Source organism: Electrona antarctica (assembly GCF_951216825.1).
Source record: "Electrona antarctica genome assembly, chromosome: 5".
NCBI lineage: Eukaryota > Metazoa > Chordata > Actinopteri > Myctophiformes > Myctophidae > Electrona > Electrona antarctica.
Genome location: NC_136810.1, coordinates 40,759,752 through 40,776,788, shown reverse-complemented (window position 1 = coordinate 40,776,788; position 17,037 = coordinate 40,759,752). Strand labels below are relative to the sequence as shown.

General features: G+C 44.8%; 1 protein-coding gene across 4 annotated transcripts in view; it reads right to left on the bottom strand.

Moving 5' to 3' along the window:
- The window catches only part of megf11 (multiple EGF-like-domains 11), a 136,729-nt gene that overhangs the window by 72,098 nt on the left and 47,594 nt on the right, over window positions 1-17,037 (bottom strand). For all 4 annotated transcript variants that reach the window (XM_079500660.1, XM_079500663.1, XM_079500661.1 and 1 more), the window contains exons 7-8: window positions 2,975-3,221; window positions 2,128-2,248 (exon numbers count right to left, since the gene is read on the bottom strand). In XM_079500660.1, coding sequence (XP_079356786.1) covers window positions 2,128-2,248; window positions 2,975-3,221 — 368 coding nt within the window. The remainder of the gene's footprint in view (window positions 1-2,127; window positions 2,249-2,974; window positions 3,222-17,037) is intronic.

The following is a 17,037-nucleotide window of genomic DNA, read 5'->3' as shown; positions in this document are numbered from 1 at the left end:
TTTTTCCATCCTTGTATCCCTCACTCGCATCACGATGCGAGGTTGAGATGCGAGGACGGAGGAATCGATTTACCAAAGACAAACCAAGACATCCTTGCTCAGTGAAGCATTTTTAAGCAACGTCAATTACTTATATGCAAAGCTGGATCACCAGTCACTGGCTTTGGTCTTGTCATGTATTGTTTTGTCTTCACAGTTTGTTTTGCTCAGATAATGTGATAGTAGTATTGGGCATTGCATTGCTCTGTAATATCATTTTACTAGCATTTAGTATCATATACGATGGTTGGCCTGTGTGTTTGTGTGTTTGTGTATGTCTGTGTATGTCTGTCTATGTCCTGTGTATGTAAGACTGAGAATGCTCTGAGCAAAATAACTTTCATTGTATTTATACAAATAAACTTGAACCTGAACCTGAACCTGAACCTGAACCTGTGTGTCGATCAGCGCCACATTTCTTGTGCACACTCCCAGTAGGCCACAGAAGTACCTCAGAAGTTTGTTAGATCAGGAGACAAGTGGGGGGATAACTCTCAGTAAAAATATGTAATAAAGCATTACTCCACGTTCTGACCCTTTCTCTTCTAGCTTCTACTGGTCCTAATAAGTGAAGACCACCCTAGTGCCCTTACACACACTAGGGTGGTCTAATAAGTAAAGACCACCCTAGTGCCCTTCCACACACTAGGGTGGTGTAATAAGTGAAGACCACCCTAGTGCCCTTCCACACACTAGGGTGGTCAAATAAGTGAAGACCACCCTAGTGCCCTTCCACACACTAGGGTGGTCTAATAAGTGAAGACCACCCTAGTGCCCTTCCACACACTAGGGTGGTCAAATAAGTGAAGACCACCCTAGTGCCCTTCCACACACTAGGGTGGTCTAATAAGTGAAGACCACCCTAGTGCCCTTCCACACACTAGGGTGGTCTAATAAGTGAAGACCACCCTAGTGCCCTTCCACACACTAGGGTGGTCTAATAAATGAAGACCACCCTAGTGCCCTTCCACACAATAACAGTTGTTTCCGGTTGCCTTTCGGGATCACAAAATTCCAAGATGGTGGATTTGTGGATTAGTTGAAATAGTGGCTTCAAAACGGGTCTGTGAAACCAATGGGTGACGTCATCGCTCCCTTGGTCCATATTTCTTTTCACAGTCTATGGTTTTTAGACAAAACAAGGATCCACCTGTTGCATCCTCGCTACAATCTTGAAGAACTGCAGACTCACTCCCAATCTTCTGCTGTTTACATAGTCTGAAGACTCACCTCTTCAGACTCCACGTTAGCCCATAGCACTTGATCACTTGCCCTAGCCTCGACGACCTGGCAGACTTATGCAAAGGCTAAAATGTAACTTAGATAGCATGTTATGTAGACAGATGCCAGGTCATTTTGTAGACAGGGCCAAATTAGCCATTGGGCCAATGGGACCGTGGCCCAGGGGCCCTTGTCCTCCTGGGGACCTTCATTGGCCATTGATTTTGTTAAATGTAGGTAAATAAAAAATCACACCCGTGTGAACTGAGTGGTGTAAGGTCTTATATAGACTGATCAGCTGTGGTCTGACGTAATGTCTGACGTAATGAAATCACACCCGTGTGAACTGGGTGACCATAGCAACCGTTCTCATTTTTTGAGCACAGACAGACAGACAGACAGACTAACAAAGCCAGTTGTAGGAGTGGTTTACACCACTCAAAAATTTGATAAAAACACAAAAAACTTGAAAGTTCTAGGGGGGCCCCAAAAATTGTACCGGCCCAGGGGCCCTTGTGGGGGTTAATCCGTCCCTGTTTGTAGACCATTCTGTGTGTATAGGTTCAATGTATACGCCTATACAGTAGATGTTTCAATATACAGCATACAAGCATAGCATTATGTCACACTCAAAATCAGTATATATACCACGGCATACGCATAAAACAACCCAAGTGACCACAATATACTACTTTTCAAATTACATAATATACGATACTATATTTAATAAATATACACATAGTTTCGTGGTTTTCCTTTTCGTTTCACATAATAAAATGTTTTGTGGTCATGAATGACCAGGATCCTAGATGGCTTGATTCTAGGCTTTAATTAATAAAATATAATTATTTTTGGAATTCTTTTTACCGTCCATCCGGCAGGGCAGGAACACTCTCCGGTGATGTGGTGGCATGTCCCTCCGTTCTGGCATGGGCATCGCTCCTCACATTGGGGCCCATGGCTACCTGAGGGACACCGCTCTCCACAGCTGCCAAGAGAAGAGACCACTCAGACATAATCACAATACAGTGTGTGCATGTCCACTATAGAGCGTCGCAGTCCCGCCCCCTACCATGGACCAGGAAATTAATCCCAATGCATTTTTCCCATAGACATTTCTTAAAGTATTTATTTAAAGACGGTTACGCCGCGGACAAAGCCAACTCGAGTCGTGACAACTCATGACAACACAAACAATATTTTGGACCAAACAAATAATTACAAAGAAGAAAAACAACAAAAAAAGTGTTGTAACCTGCCGTTTTTTTCTTCTTTCTAATTATTTGTTCGGCCCAAAAAAATGTGTTTGTTGTCATGATTTGTCACGACTCGAGTTGGCTTTGTCCGCGGCGTAAACGTCTTTAAATAAATACTTTCTGAAATGTCTATGAGGAAAATGAACGGAGAATAATTTCCTGGTCCAGGGTAGGGGGCGGGACTGCAACACTCTATACACTGACTATAATTTGACACATCTAGTGCATCCACAATATACGAGCCTGGTCCAGCCAGCATGCTTTTTGGACTAGAGGGGCGGGCTTGGAGCAAGCGCTGGAGAATATTGGTTCACCGATCAGAGTGAAGTTATATTTTTATATTTTTCTGAAATAAGGTATGTAAAATTCGACTATATATATATATATATATATATATATATATATAATCCAGCCCGATTCAGTAAACCTATAGGGGATACCCTGTTGCTGATACTCACACAGCTCCTGTGTATCCTGGTGCACAGATGCACTCGCCTGTCTCATGGTGGCAGGTGGCGCCATTGAGGCACTGGCAGGGTAGCTGGCATACCTTGCCATAGTACCCATTCTCACAAGGTTCTTCACAGCGCCAGCCTTGGTAGCCATCGGTGCAAACACAGGCACCTGTGATGGGGTTACACTTAGCCCCATTTTGGCACTGGCAACGGTTACTGCAATGAGGTCCCCAGAAGTCACTGTCACAGCCTGCGGACACAGAAAGAGGTGGCATCAGTACGGAACATAATGGGATGAAATGGTACAACAGAGAACCAAATCAAATGGAAAAGGCCTGAGCAGAAGAACACAGAAACACAGCGATTGATGAATGTAATAGTGCCATCTTTTCTCCTTTGATTGGCACTAAACTTTAGTGCCAATCAATGTCTATGGTTCTCCTGTCCTGTATTTCACTTTGTCTTACTATTTTTAATGTTTCTCATTGTATCCATAGGGTAGTCAACATGTGACATTCAGGAATTATTTTGGAAAAAGGGCACAATGAAACACCTTTACGGTGGCACTCCAGGGTGAGAGATTTACAACAGCTCATATCATATCATATCATATTCATATTGCTTCAAAGATGAGCACCAGTGCTAAAAACCTTTAATTAAAATGGCTGAACCTGAAAGCTATGATAACATTTTAGAAATATAAAATTTGAAGTTCCTCGTTGTGGGATTAATAAAGTGTAGTCCTATCTTGAGCTTTGCTACTGGTACTGCTTACTAGTTTCGGAAGACTGTAGATTGAGTGAATGTAATGTTGTAATCTAAAAGTGCAAATCAAATCCACAGTTTACTTAAAACATCATGGAACCAAAATCAAACTTCCAACTGACTCAAGGGACTCATGAATAACCATTAAACGCAGAGTAAAACCACAGGTAAAAGCTTACAAAAGAACTAATGAGCTGACCTCATATTTTAATTTGGTACTTGTGTTGCAGATGCATCTGAAAGCCACTAATAACGATAATGCTGCCAACTCCTTATCAGTGAATACTGATTTTCTGTACTTTTCTAAATCTACAGTACATTCACCAGGTACTGACTGAAGGACATTATATCGTACGCAACTGAATAATCTTTGATGGAACCATGTTGATGTCCTGAGATAACTGTGTAAGTACAGAAACCTCAGTCAAATATATCTCAATGGAGATATTAAACAGCAGGATCAGACTGCCAAATTGAATCCTGGAATTGGCACTCAAGAAAATTGGTAAAGTAATATAACTTAATTGCCTTATGCGTGTTAAGGTATATAGCTCATTGAGATGCTACGTCAATACTGTGCAGTCGCCTGGGGGACTGGTGTAAAGACAGTGTATATATTATGCTCGTTCTGACCAAGCATTTCCGACAGACCACTAGGGATTGAGTCTGTTTAGCAAAACTCAATAAGCCATAACCAAGTAAGCTGAAGGTTGGATATATTGCTTAGTCATACGGTAACGGTCAGTCTCTGGATGTGCTCTCTTCATTCTGAGCAGGGTAATTGTGGTTTGGGAGATCTGGTGGTGATTCAAGTGATTGATACAGCCCTCGTGTCCCTGGATCAGCAGCAACAGTATTGCCTCATATAAAAGCCCAGCTTGACATCCTGGCTGGCACAGCTACCGGGACAGTGAATATTCCATTATTGATTCTCCCATCATAGCAGACAGGGTTATAAATGTAAAGACACTAGGCCCCATCCCTGCATGCTTCTCCCCTTGCCAGAGCAGTGATCAACCGGAATGGGAGCTTAATGAAAGCTGCTTCATGGTCGTCACTGAATGCTGTTTTTTGCCAGGTACACAGCAGGAGGATGATCAGCCCTAGCTTGATTCAGACAGCTCTGCCCCGAAGGGGGTCCTGGAACGCTGGGCCTGAGCATCGTTGCCTCTCAGCTTGGACCAGAGACCATGTTACAGGGCCTCGCGGGGGGTAGCTATTGATTTGATCTAATCTGCTCCGGGCCTTGAGACTGGCATGGATGAGTTCCCTAAAGGTTGAGCTACTGCCACGTAAACGACCCTGGCTACATTAAATCTGGAGTGTGTGGGTGGGTGGGTGCCTGGCCCTGGTAATGGATGAGCAGCTTGGTTGCAGCTTGGTTTAGCAGTCTATCAGTCTCTCATCAGCACAGAGTCTGCACATCAATACTCCTTCAGCACAATACAATCTCACAATACAATGCCCGGTGCACCTACACAGATCGACACAATCCCTGCGTTCAACTCGCAAACACCTTCCCTACACTGCAGTGCACTGCACTGTGCCCGTACTGCCCGGGCAGTGAAAGGTTTTCAGTAAAACTCCAAATTCATTTTTTTTGCACTGGGTGGAAAAACACCCAGGATGGCACAACAGAAAAATTTCAACTACATAAAATCTAGGCAGGGCTTGATTTGCAGACGTTTTTGGTTCTAGCAGCTCGACAAATGTGTCTATTTAAAGTCTTAAACCTTCTTTGGCTCGCTGTTAGGTGCCTCAGCACATTCGGAGCAAAGCTCATTATCTTGCCGTCTCTCTCCCACACAGAGGTTCTCAAACTCTACACAGTAGCCTCTCACTCCACAGCTCTGACAGCATTTAACTGTGATTAAGGAGTCAGAGTTCACAATCTGCTGCAGGCAGAGAGTGTGTGTGTGTGTGTGTGTGTGTGTGTGTGTGTGTGTGTGTGTGTGTGTGTGTGTGTGTGTGTGTGTGTGTGTGTGTGTGTGTGTGTGTGTGTGTGTGTGCGCGTGCGTGCGTGTGTATGTGTGAGCACGTGCGTGCGTACGTACGTGCGTACGTGCGTGCGTGCGTGCGTGCGTGCGTGCGTGCGTGCGTGCGTGCGAGAGAGAGAGAGGGGGGGGTGAGCGTAGAAACTTTTATACCACTTTGAGTTACACTTATATCAAGACAGTATCTGCCATAGAAGGGGAGACAGACAGAGAGAAAGAGAGACAGAGAGAGAGACATAAAGAGAGAGAGAGACAGAGAGAGAGATACAGAGAGAGGGAGAGGCTAAATTGTGCCTGGGGAATGAGGAACTCCTTGTGGGCTTTAGTGCGTGGGTGCTGAATCCAACACAAGCCTAGGACTAGGGAACCTGAAACCCAACCCCTATTAACTGGTCTGGCTCTGGTGGGTGAGTTTAACAGAAGACATGCACAGCACCCAGCTCTCAGAGCTCATAATGCCTAGCTGTGGGGATGTGGATAGCCTCACTACTGGGACAATGACAATCCCAAGGAGCCCTGTACAATCCCTCAGCTGGAACAAAGCAGATCATGTTGCGCGGTATCGGCACACAGCTAATTTGAGCAGGTGAAGTCCTGAAAATGGACTGCCAGAGAGTCATCACAGTGATGCTGAGCTTTGAAGTGTGCTCAGAAGTCTGCATGAACACTGGAGTGACTGCAACGGGATTAAAGCCAAACGACTTTCAGTGGTGGACTCTATTCAAGAAGTTCTCCTGAACTTGGCCTCTTCAGCAGAGTAATGTTGGTCCTGTAAGCCTCGCTCAAGGCAAGGCCGAAACAAGTGTGACTCAAGTCAATCTCTTAGATAAAGGAAGGACTCTAACGGTTTTCTACTTCGATTACTGGACTGGACATGCGGCAAACTCATACTCTGATTATAATCATGGCTGGACAGGCAGAAATGCCGGACTAATAGCTGCAGGGTTGTGCACAGGTTTTTTTTACACTTGGCAGAGTTTGTTGGTGCAATAGTAAAACCGTATGACTCATTGTCAAGGCCTTTTGTCCAGGCATAGGTCTATTTGAAATTATGAAAGTGTGTGAAGACAGGAAGCGTTTCAAAATGGCAGGAGAGGAAGTAAGTTCTTTGGAGATTTCAAATGATTAAGTGATCATTTAAAGGAACAATGAAACAATTCTGTCTTTTAGCCTGAGAGTATGTGATATATCCTCTGTCTATAGGAGCTATTTGTTATATGAGTTATTCAGTGGAAGGCTGACTCTACATTAAGCTATTCATCACAACTCCCCGACTCTGTGTCATAGACTAATAGTGTGAAAAGCAGAAAGGACTGGTATGAGGGCCTAGTGGGAAAGTGGTGATTGTTGCGCAAGGCGCTAAATTTGCATTGAGTGATAAATGTCTCTGGGCTTTGTCGAACCTACCGCTGTAAAAGCTGCCAATACCCTACAAGACGAGCACACTGTTCCCACCTTATCCTGCTGACACTTATTACACTGTAATTTATGAGTGCTCACAAGACCCGCAGATGACAAGCACAACATTTTAGATACATTCCCACAGAGCGTGACAAATGTATTTCTAAATCTACAGAAGAAACTGCCAATAGTCATGGGGTGGGGGAATTCTGCTGAATTGGAATAACAGAGCACTCTGCGTGTGCTGCAGCTTCCGCTCCGGGGCGTGTCGTTTGTCCCAGCCTAATTCATCTTAGCCGTGCCCTGTGTAGTACGTTCACCTTTCCCTGGGGTACGTACACAAGCAGTGCGGGCCCAAGTCCAAGACACAGGACACAGAGGAACGGAAGAGAGTTCACTGCTTAGTTCTTCGATGGAGACGCGACCAAATGTCTCTGCCTTTATTATGCACGATGCACACCCCTCTACTACCGAACCGCAACTGGATAACAAGATGTGACTCTTTATCTATTTAGGACCAAGCACCTAATGAGTGAATAACCAAATTATTTTGGCTATACGTTACTGATTAAAAAGTCTGCAGGGTGTTTATCCTGAAGAAGATCTTGCTCATTTGTCCAAGCTCCTGTACAGGACGTGAACCCGGATCGATCGGAGCCCTGCAGCTGCCAGCGGGCTCCACTGCAGCACGGCTCTAACAGAGTTAAAGGCCTGGAGGTTGTACGGAGGCCGACAGCGGGGCAGGACACCTCACACACACTGTATCCTCGACAAGCATGGAAGAGTGAAGGTGCTAAGCAGGACAGGGGCTCTTTCTAATAAAGCCGCTTGAACTGAGCAGCAATGCATGCATGCGGGGCGAGAGAGAGAGAGCTCTGCCTCAATGCAGTAAACCAGCAGCTTGTTCAACAGAACTTGACGCGGCTCATGAAAGCGTGTGGATCAGCAAATTGTTACACAGTCCAGTGCGCCCACCAATTAATAATTCACCCTTCGCCCCTGTCCTGTAAAAACAAACCCCTCTGCTGGCTCACCACAAAACAGCACGGAGCAAAGCAGCCAGAGCAAGAGGTGCAAGCATATTTACAAAGCGTTCCCCCACCTAAGAAAGCACATAAATAACTCTGCAAACCGATCACGCTGCGTCACAGATGTTGCACACACGAGTAGGGTCAGTCATGGCCAACGACAGATGCACGCGAGAGACAATGTCAACCCAATAAAACCGACGGGTACCGCACTTAATTTGCACCCATCGATTTCCTATTTTCAATTATTAATTCTAATTAGGATGAAGTAGAACGTGTCACGGGGCAGCAGCGGTCGATGTGGCAGGGCGTGGTCAACCGGTGGATTGAAGCGTGTTTACGTATGATGGCCACAGGCTTTACCCATCAGGACAAAGTCAAAGACTTCTGCAGTGTCCTGGTGGCTCCACTACTGACTGACTGCACCATGCTAGCCACATAATTTGCAACTTCCTGCATTTGTTTTATATTCTAAATGTTAATACTGTAGGAGAATAGTAGATTGTCTATACCAGACTAATATAGAGCACCGAAGTCTGACGTCAATATCGGTAGAGGGCGCAAATCCACGGGTTCATGTACTTTTTATTTGCATTGTAATCCCCATAAGGGGATTTTAGATCGCCTCATATAAGAACTGTGTTTGAAAAATAAAAAAATCATCCAGGCCGTTTCACTCATATGGATATGAAGATTCAAATGACTGAGAGAAAACGCTATTGTTACTGCTACTGAATTAGTTACATTTTCGCTAGAAACAGACTGTATCATACAGTATATGAGTGACTGACTATCGCAAACGATTCAGAGACACCTCCCTGACAATATCGCAGAGACAGCTTGTTTATTTTCAAAAGAATTGTCATTTGAAAAGTCAAAGAGCAAATTCAAATAAAGACTCTAATAAATTATGCTTTTGTAAATAGCATTTCCTGTCTGTCAACTTAATCATTTCAATTACCTTAAGTTGTCCTTATATAATAAAGTTATAACACTGAAGTCAATGAGCAATTCAGCCTCTGGGCAATGGACCAATATTGCAGCATATGTGATATATAGCTAACACAGGGAAAGGCACTGCTTGTTGTTCTGATATTCTCTTGCTGTGGAGTATTACAGTAATTAAGTAAACAGTGCATACAGTAGCAGTTTCCTAAAAACTAATGACTTTACTTGTCGTACATGTTACAGCATATGGACCCTGTCTCAGAATTACCACAAACAAGACTTAAAAGAAAGGGAAATCTGTTAGGAAAATGTAACACTCACAGCTCACACCTACCTGCATGTGCATGTACGTCCGTGTGCACACACACACACACACACACACACACACACACACACACACACACACACACACACACACACACACACACACACACACACACACACACACACACACACACACACACACACACACACACACACACACACACACACACACACACACACATAGGGTAATTGCTTTTTAATGATCTAACATTATGCAAATGTTCATCATGAGGCCATAAATCTTAGAAAGAGTTCATACTTCTCAGCAGGTAGCTTGTCTGACCATTAGCAAAGCACATGCTACACATGGACTGAGGTACAGTACAACGCAAAGTGAAAGAAAACAACTTGTATTGTATTGACCTCTGTTTACTTGAGCTGACCTGTGCAATGCTATACAGTATAGATGTGCTACTGTATGCTAGACTGCTCCTGTGCTGCAACAATCTACAGTATACATCAAGAACGTGCCTCATTATATTCAGCCAAATTGCTGTTTAGCAATATTTGGTTGCTCTGATGAGACAAGGGCCCTTTCTTCCCACCTAAAACAGATGCCTAAGGCAAGTATATAGTATAGTAAAAATGTATAGGCTACTGATAAACGTGCGTGCGTGGTAAGCGTGCGTGCGTGCGTGCGTGCGTGCGTGAGTGCGTGCGGGCATGCGTGCGTGCGGGCGTGAGTGTGTGCGTGCGTGCGTGCGTGAGTGCGTGCGGGCATGCGTGCGTGCGGGCGTGAGTGCGCCCGCTGCATACAGTTCTTTTTTCTTTTTCTTAAGATTGAGTTTTTTTGCTTTTTGCCTTTATTGATAGTTACTAGTGAAGATAGACAGGAAAGAGGGAAGGCCAGAAGGGGAGACCCATGCAGCAAAGGTCGTCATTAGTGGGACTCCAACACACGATGCGCTGTCAGGCCAAAGCCTATATATATGTGGCATGCGCCTGAACCACTAGGCCAGCGGGCGCATCCGTGCATACAGTTCTGTGTATGCATTTTATGTGCACAACAACATGTGGATGTGTTGGATAACCGTGTGTGTGTGCGTGCGTGCGTGCGTGCGTGCGTGCGTGCGTGCGTGCGTGCGTGCGTGCGTGCGTGCGTGCGTGCGTGCGTGCGTGCGTGAGCGTACCCTGCTGACTGCCTAATTGTTACATTAATGAAGCAGCGGAGAGATGAACCCTGCAGCCAGCTGGGGAGAGCATGAGGTTCCATCATGTGTGAAAGAGTTCTCCTATGGGGGCTAAAGGTGTAACAGTACATCATGTGTGAAAGAGTTCTCCTATGGGGGCTAAAGGTGTAACAGTACATCATGTGTAAAAGAGTACTCCTATGGGGGCTAAAGGTGTAACAGAACAGGCAAAATCTAAATGTAATTTTCCAACAATATTGTTTAAATACTGTATAGCACTGTGGATATTTAGGAAGTCTATATCTTCAGCACAACACCAGAATGATGTTCAGGAAAAAGAAGCCCTAAACTGGTGCAACAGCAGATTTAATTATTTTGTCAGAAGTTATTGAATTGCATTTGTCTGACTTAAGTTAAGGACAAATAGAACATACAAGAGAGGGAAAAAAAATCAAGTTCCTTCCTTTCAGAGGCTTATTTCAAGTCAAGGCAAGGACCAGTAATATTGATCCATGGAGTCCTTTTGTTCTGTGGAGGACGATTTTGTCATTCATTCTACAGTTTGCCTGTGCTTTGAATGAGACCGGGTTCCCTGAATCATAATACAGGTCCACCGTTTAGAGTGAGAATCTGAAAAAAATAAATCTCATGGCGCCAAGTCTCTTTGCAAATCTAATTTCTCAGGGGGAATTCATCACTTTGTGGATGCGTGCGTGTGCCTGAAACAGTAAGTCAGCATTTTCTATCTTTTATCCATCTCGACTCGATTGAAAAGTCTTAATGAGGTGCATGCTGCAGGACGTGATGGAACTCTCATACTCGTAGCATTGTCGCTCTCCTGTTCTCCTCGCCTAACTTAACACTGTATTAGCCAACTGGTGTTCGACTGCTGCAACGTCACTTCCCAAAAAAGGATGTTGCGCTGGGCTTGACCTTATTTTAAAAGGATGTTGCGCTGGGCTTGACCTTATTTTAAAAGGATGTTGCGCTGGGCTTGACCTTATTTTAAAAGGATGTTGCGCTGGGCTTGACCTTATTTTAAAAGGATGTTGCGCTGGGCTTGACCTTATTTTAAAAGGATGTTGCGCTGGGCTTGACCTTATTTTAAAAGGATGTTGCGCTGGGCTTGACCTTATTTTAAAAGGATGTTGCGCTGGGCTTGACCTTATTTTAAAAGGATGTTGCGCTGGGCTTGACCTTATTTTAAAAGGATGTTGCGCTGGGCTTGACCTTATTTTAAAAGGATGTTGCGCTGGGCTTGACCTTATTTTCTTGCAGCTTTACTGGTAATTTTTTGGAGCAGATTCTGCAGGGCACAACTGGATCTGCATGAATGCATCCTTGTGTCTGCCAGCGATTGCATTTCCTCTAAAGAATTTCCTTTGATCCTTATCGTCCTGATGCCCTTTTGCCGATGCTCAGATCCCCAGCTCCATCTCTTTGTTCCACTTAGTATACGGCCGACCGAAGCGATAGTGTCTCCTTGCGTACTGTCCTTTCCCTTTTTCCTCTGTGGCAAAACCCGCCAATTTAATTGAATTTCTGGGCTTTTAATGTCTGCATTACCCTAATCAAAGAAAGAGAGCACAGTTGTTTATCTTGACCTTGGTAGAATTAGCAGAGGGTAGTTGAGGAGATGGAAGTGCTTCGGGTAAAAAAAGCAAAAAGCTAATAGAAACAATTTTACAAGATCGTAGGGCTTTATTGATCTACGAGCCAGAGACATTTCAAATAAAAAATGCGCACCAGCATAAATGATAAAGCATGTACTAATGAGTGCAAACACACACCGGAACTACAGTGTAACATGTATAAATTCCATTCACCTGCTGGATGTGATTGTACACCACATACTGTTTCAACCAACCATCATAAAATAATACAATGCCTTTGTGGTCCATTTACTGCCATATGAGTTGACCTCCTGCCTGTAGGTGCTTTGTCATTCAGCCTTGTGGCAGTATAATATTAAGATGCCATGGCTGAATGATTGAGGAGTCACACATGGTGGGCAGGTGGGGCTGTCATTAATGGAAGGCTACTCCGCACGCACGCACGCACGCACGCACACACGCACGCACGCACGCACGCACGCACGCACGCACGCACGCACGCACGCACGCACGCACGCAAACACACACACACACACAAACACACACAACATGCAATATAACCTTCTAAGAGGTGGCAAGACGACTGCAGGCAAGAGAGAAGGGAGCAGAATGCAAAATACAACCGCAGATACCCCGGGGCCCGAGGCAAATTTGATTAAAAGTTTGTTTTTCTTCGCTCTCAACAAACGGAGGAGCTTGTCGATGCGGCACTGACAGTTAATTGGACTTGGCAGGGCCACGAGTTCATTCGTCAGCATTGTGTGGGGCTTGCCTAGGAGGAGCAGGACAATCGATGTCCCACAGGACGGCCTGTAATCACTGCAACACTCCAATGAAGTCCAGGGTTAAACATCAGGAGATTGCAGGTGCACCAGAGGATCTGAGAGAGACTGCTAATATGCTCCAGCTCCAAAACCAAACCAAGGGCATCGCAACATGACACCTAGAGTCCCTTGGTAATCCCGAAGCCCCAACGACACAGACCTGGAGCTGTTCTCCACAAGAGGATTAGTAGATATGAGGGGGGCCCAAGTACAGACTCCTGGAGGACCATGGTAAGGTATATAGGGTTTAAATGGTTAAGATGTGTAAACATAAAATCACACATCTTAAATATTACGGGAGATTTTGCAACAGATCTGTAAATGATGCCTGTGTGAGAGACTCGGCTGACGAGCAGAGGAGAACAAAATAACAGGCAGACAGTGAAAAAAAAACAGACCAGACACCGAACGGAGAGATATGGAATTATCTCTTGCACACACTGAATTGTAAAGAGGTCATCAAACGCAATGACCAATGAAATCAATTGAATCTGCAGCAACAATTCATAAACATGGAAATGGACCACGAAATCAAGTGTGACTTATAGAGTGTGAAATGACCACAAATGCTGTCTTGTCCTGCATTAGTATTCATAAGATAGCTTATCTCTAAACTGTTATCATAGCATTTCAGCTATTTTAGACTCAGTGACCTTCTCAGGACAGGAGATAAGGCTCTTTAAATGTCCTTATTAAATCTAAACCATTTGAGGCTGAGTTGAGTGTTCCAGAGACTCTCTCTTGCAGGCTAATGACAAGCATCCACAGTGATAATGACCAGTGTCCAGTGGGACTAGAGTTTTGATGTTCTCTGTACTAAGTATGAAATAGAATTGCCATCATCATAACCATCATCATAACCAGTTATATTCAATCCATTTTGGACTACGGTCATGCTTCTAAAAACTATGGCATACTCGCATGTAGCCACAATGGTAAGGTATATAGTAGACACACACACACACACACACACACACACACACACACACACACACACACACACACACACACACACACACACACACACACACACACACACACACACACACACACACACACACACACACACACACACACACACACACACACACACACACACACACACACACACACACACACACACACACACACTTACAAAGGAAACAGTTCCTGGCATTTTTCCAGAGGTAATGGAGCAGATAACCCTTGAGGAACAATAAATCCTGTTAAATGGGATGGTAAAAGAAAAAAAGAGCCAGGCAGTGTCAATCCGCATTGTGCCAATGAGGGTTATGTCTAAGAAATAGGTGGTTAAGCGCGCGCGGCCGTGCGCGTGTGTGACATGTCATGTATGCATACATAATACATATGTGTATGCATACAGGCCAATGTGAAAAGGGTTGTTCCTCATGCTACATTTTGCACACTTCTTCTAGGTCGTCCTCAGACGAGCCCTCCATCGTTGCTTCCATGTCCTCCAGGTTCTCCATACATCTGGCCAGCTCGTTGGTGCTTTGCGCTTCTGCGTCGTTCTTGTGTACATCCACGTATGTTAGCGTGGGACGTCCTCGTGACCGGTGCCCGTGTGTTGGTTCCCACAGCACTAGTTTGCTGGCTGGCAGCTCTTGGTGTCTTTGGCAGTGTCCTGCTAGTCTCATTCTCCTGGCTGCTATTTTCTGGCTCACCCTTGGCATTCCATCATACAGATTTGTGTTGGTAACATGTGTGCTCTTACTGTTGAGTGCTGCATGCAGCATTCTGGTGTAGCACCCATCGAGAGACTTCTGCAGGGTTGGCTTCAGGGTCCAGCATTCACTGCCGTATAGGAGAACAGACTCTACCGTTGCGTAGAAGAAGCTGCGTTCATGATTTGAGGCATTTTGTTCAAAATGGACCAATCTTGCAAATTGGAAGGCAATGCCAGCCAATTAGGATGGAATATGAAATATCGGCCAGATCCATCTTGATCACATGACTATAGATGAACCTGCGGAGCGCTGCCCTGGGCCCAGTCATGACTATGGTGTCAATCGGCTCTCATTATTGCCGCTTGACACCTCAGTTAAGGTTACCGCTGGGCGGATTCGTCTATAGAGATACTGTGTACTGATTTGCATGATTTTTAGACATAATCTAAAGGAGTAATATAAAAAGATGGTCTACTCTGGCATCCAGTTTCGCAGTGACCGGGCTAACAGTGCCGGAGATTAGCTGCTCGCAGACAGACGGACGGGTGGACACACAAAAAGAAAGCTTGCAAAAAACTACAACATGTCATAATGCGATTCCTTGTGAGCTTGTAGATAAGCTATTTTCATCATACAACAAAGGATTTAAAACTCATGGTTAATACATCCATGGAGGGGTCAGCTGTCTGACCCTTGTCTCCAGGGAGGCCCACTGTCTCACACTTTGAAAATCCCTGTTCTAAACAACAAAATCTATCCCTCGTCAGTTATTGCTGACGGTCTCGCTTGGCCTGACATCCATACGGTTCAATTTGTTTTGTGAACTACTCACAATCAATACCTATTTCTGCCGTGTGGATATCCCCCTCCTCCCCTGACTATCCATCAGTCAAGTACAATATGGGGTCAGAGAGCGGCTGCAGCAAACTAATATCTCAATGAGCTCAATAGTATACGCAGACAAATATACTAAAATATGCAAAACAGACTGTACTGTAGCTCATTCAACAAAGCGGTCTAGACTAAATTGTTTGACTCTCTCGCACGCACGCACGCACGCACGCACGCACGCACGCACGCACGCACGCACGCACGCACGCACACACGCACGCACATGTCAATATGTGCACAAAACAAAGCTATATCTCAGGGCTGTTTCAGAAAAAGGCAAGAGTGAGACTTTAGTGTCATGATGCCACCCACCCAGCCAGCCAGCAAGCCACACACATAGCTCCGTAAGGGAGTGGTTGTACCACTCAAAAACTGAAGAGGCTACTGGAGAACCTGATGCAGCAAGTGAGTATTCAAGGCAGCAACACATCACTCTTCCATGGGCTATAGACCGTAATGCAACAGATATGGGATCTCAATGGAACGTGGACCGGTGATTGGTTTAATTATTGTAACGCCCAAACCACACCTACAGTATGCATAATATGGGTAACGGAGGTGTTTTAGGGATTTAGACAGGTAACCAAAATACCAACTTTAGTGGGGGAACACCCCTTCCCCATTGCTAAATCCCCAAACAGTGTATTTAGAAAGATCAAACGAAAATGGAGCCCACAGTCTTCACAATTGTCCAAAACACAGTACACAGACACACTACACACATACTCAACACATAGTGTATACATGGTAGAAGTCTACAGTACATGGCAACATTGATATATCTGACTTCAGTCCCCTCGAGCAGGAGCATCGCTCTTACCTCTTTGATCTATAAGAGTGAATGAGGCAGTTAGCAGCACTAACCATTATACCAGCACAATTGTACAGACCCCTTTGAAAGGTACAGCATTTTTAGGCCTGGTTCTCTCAAACAGAGTCTCTACATAATAATGAACAATTGACGTTATTGATCATGCCACTGTAGGTTTGTTCTCAGTGGGGTGGAAAGCACCTCCTCCAGATTTCCTCACATGTGGGTCATCTTTTCAAAAAGGTAAGTTGTTGCACTGAGGGTGATTCAAACTCAAGACAGGCATACACATGAACGCACGTGGCACACACATGTAGCGCGCGCGCACGCGCGCGCGCACACACACACACACACACACACACACACACACACACACACACACACACACACACACACACACACACACACACACACACACACACGTCAAAGTCTGTATGGAGAGAATTAAAGCCGTAAAAGCGATGGAGTGAAGGCAGCTTGAGTGAAGTGTTAGACATCAGTGGGTCTACAGTCTACACACACAGGCATTTCTGTCTGTCTCACTTACAGCCTCTTGCTCTTCGTCAGCTATGAATATCAGAGTCTAATGTCTAGCTGCTGTTTGGTGTCGGTCTGGATATATATATATTCAGTGGTCTACTCTGGAGTCATACCATCTGTCTTGACGTCA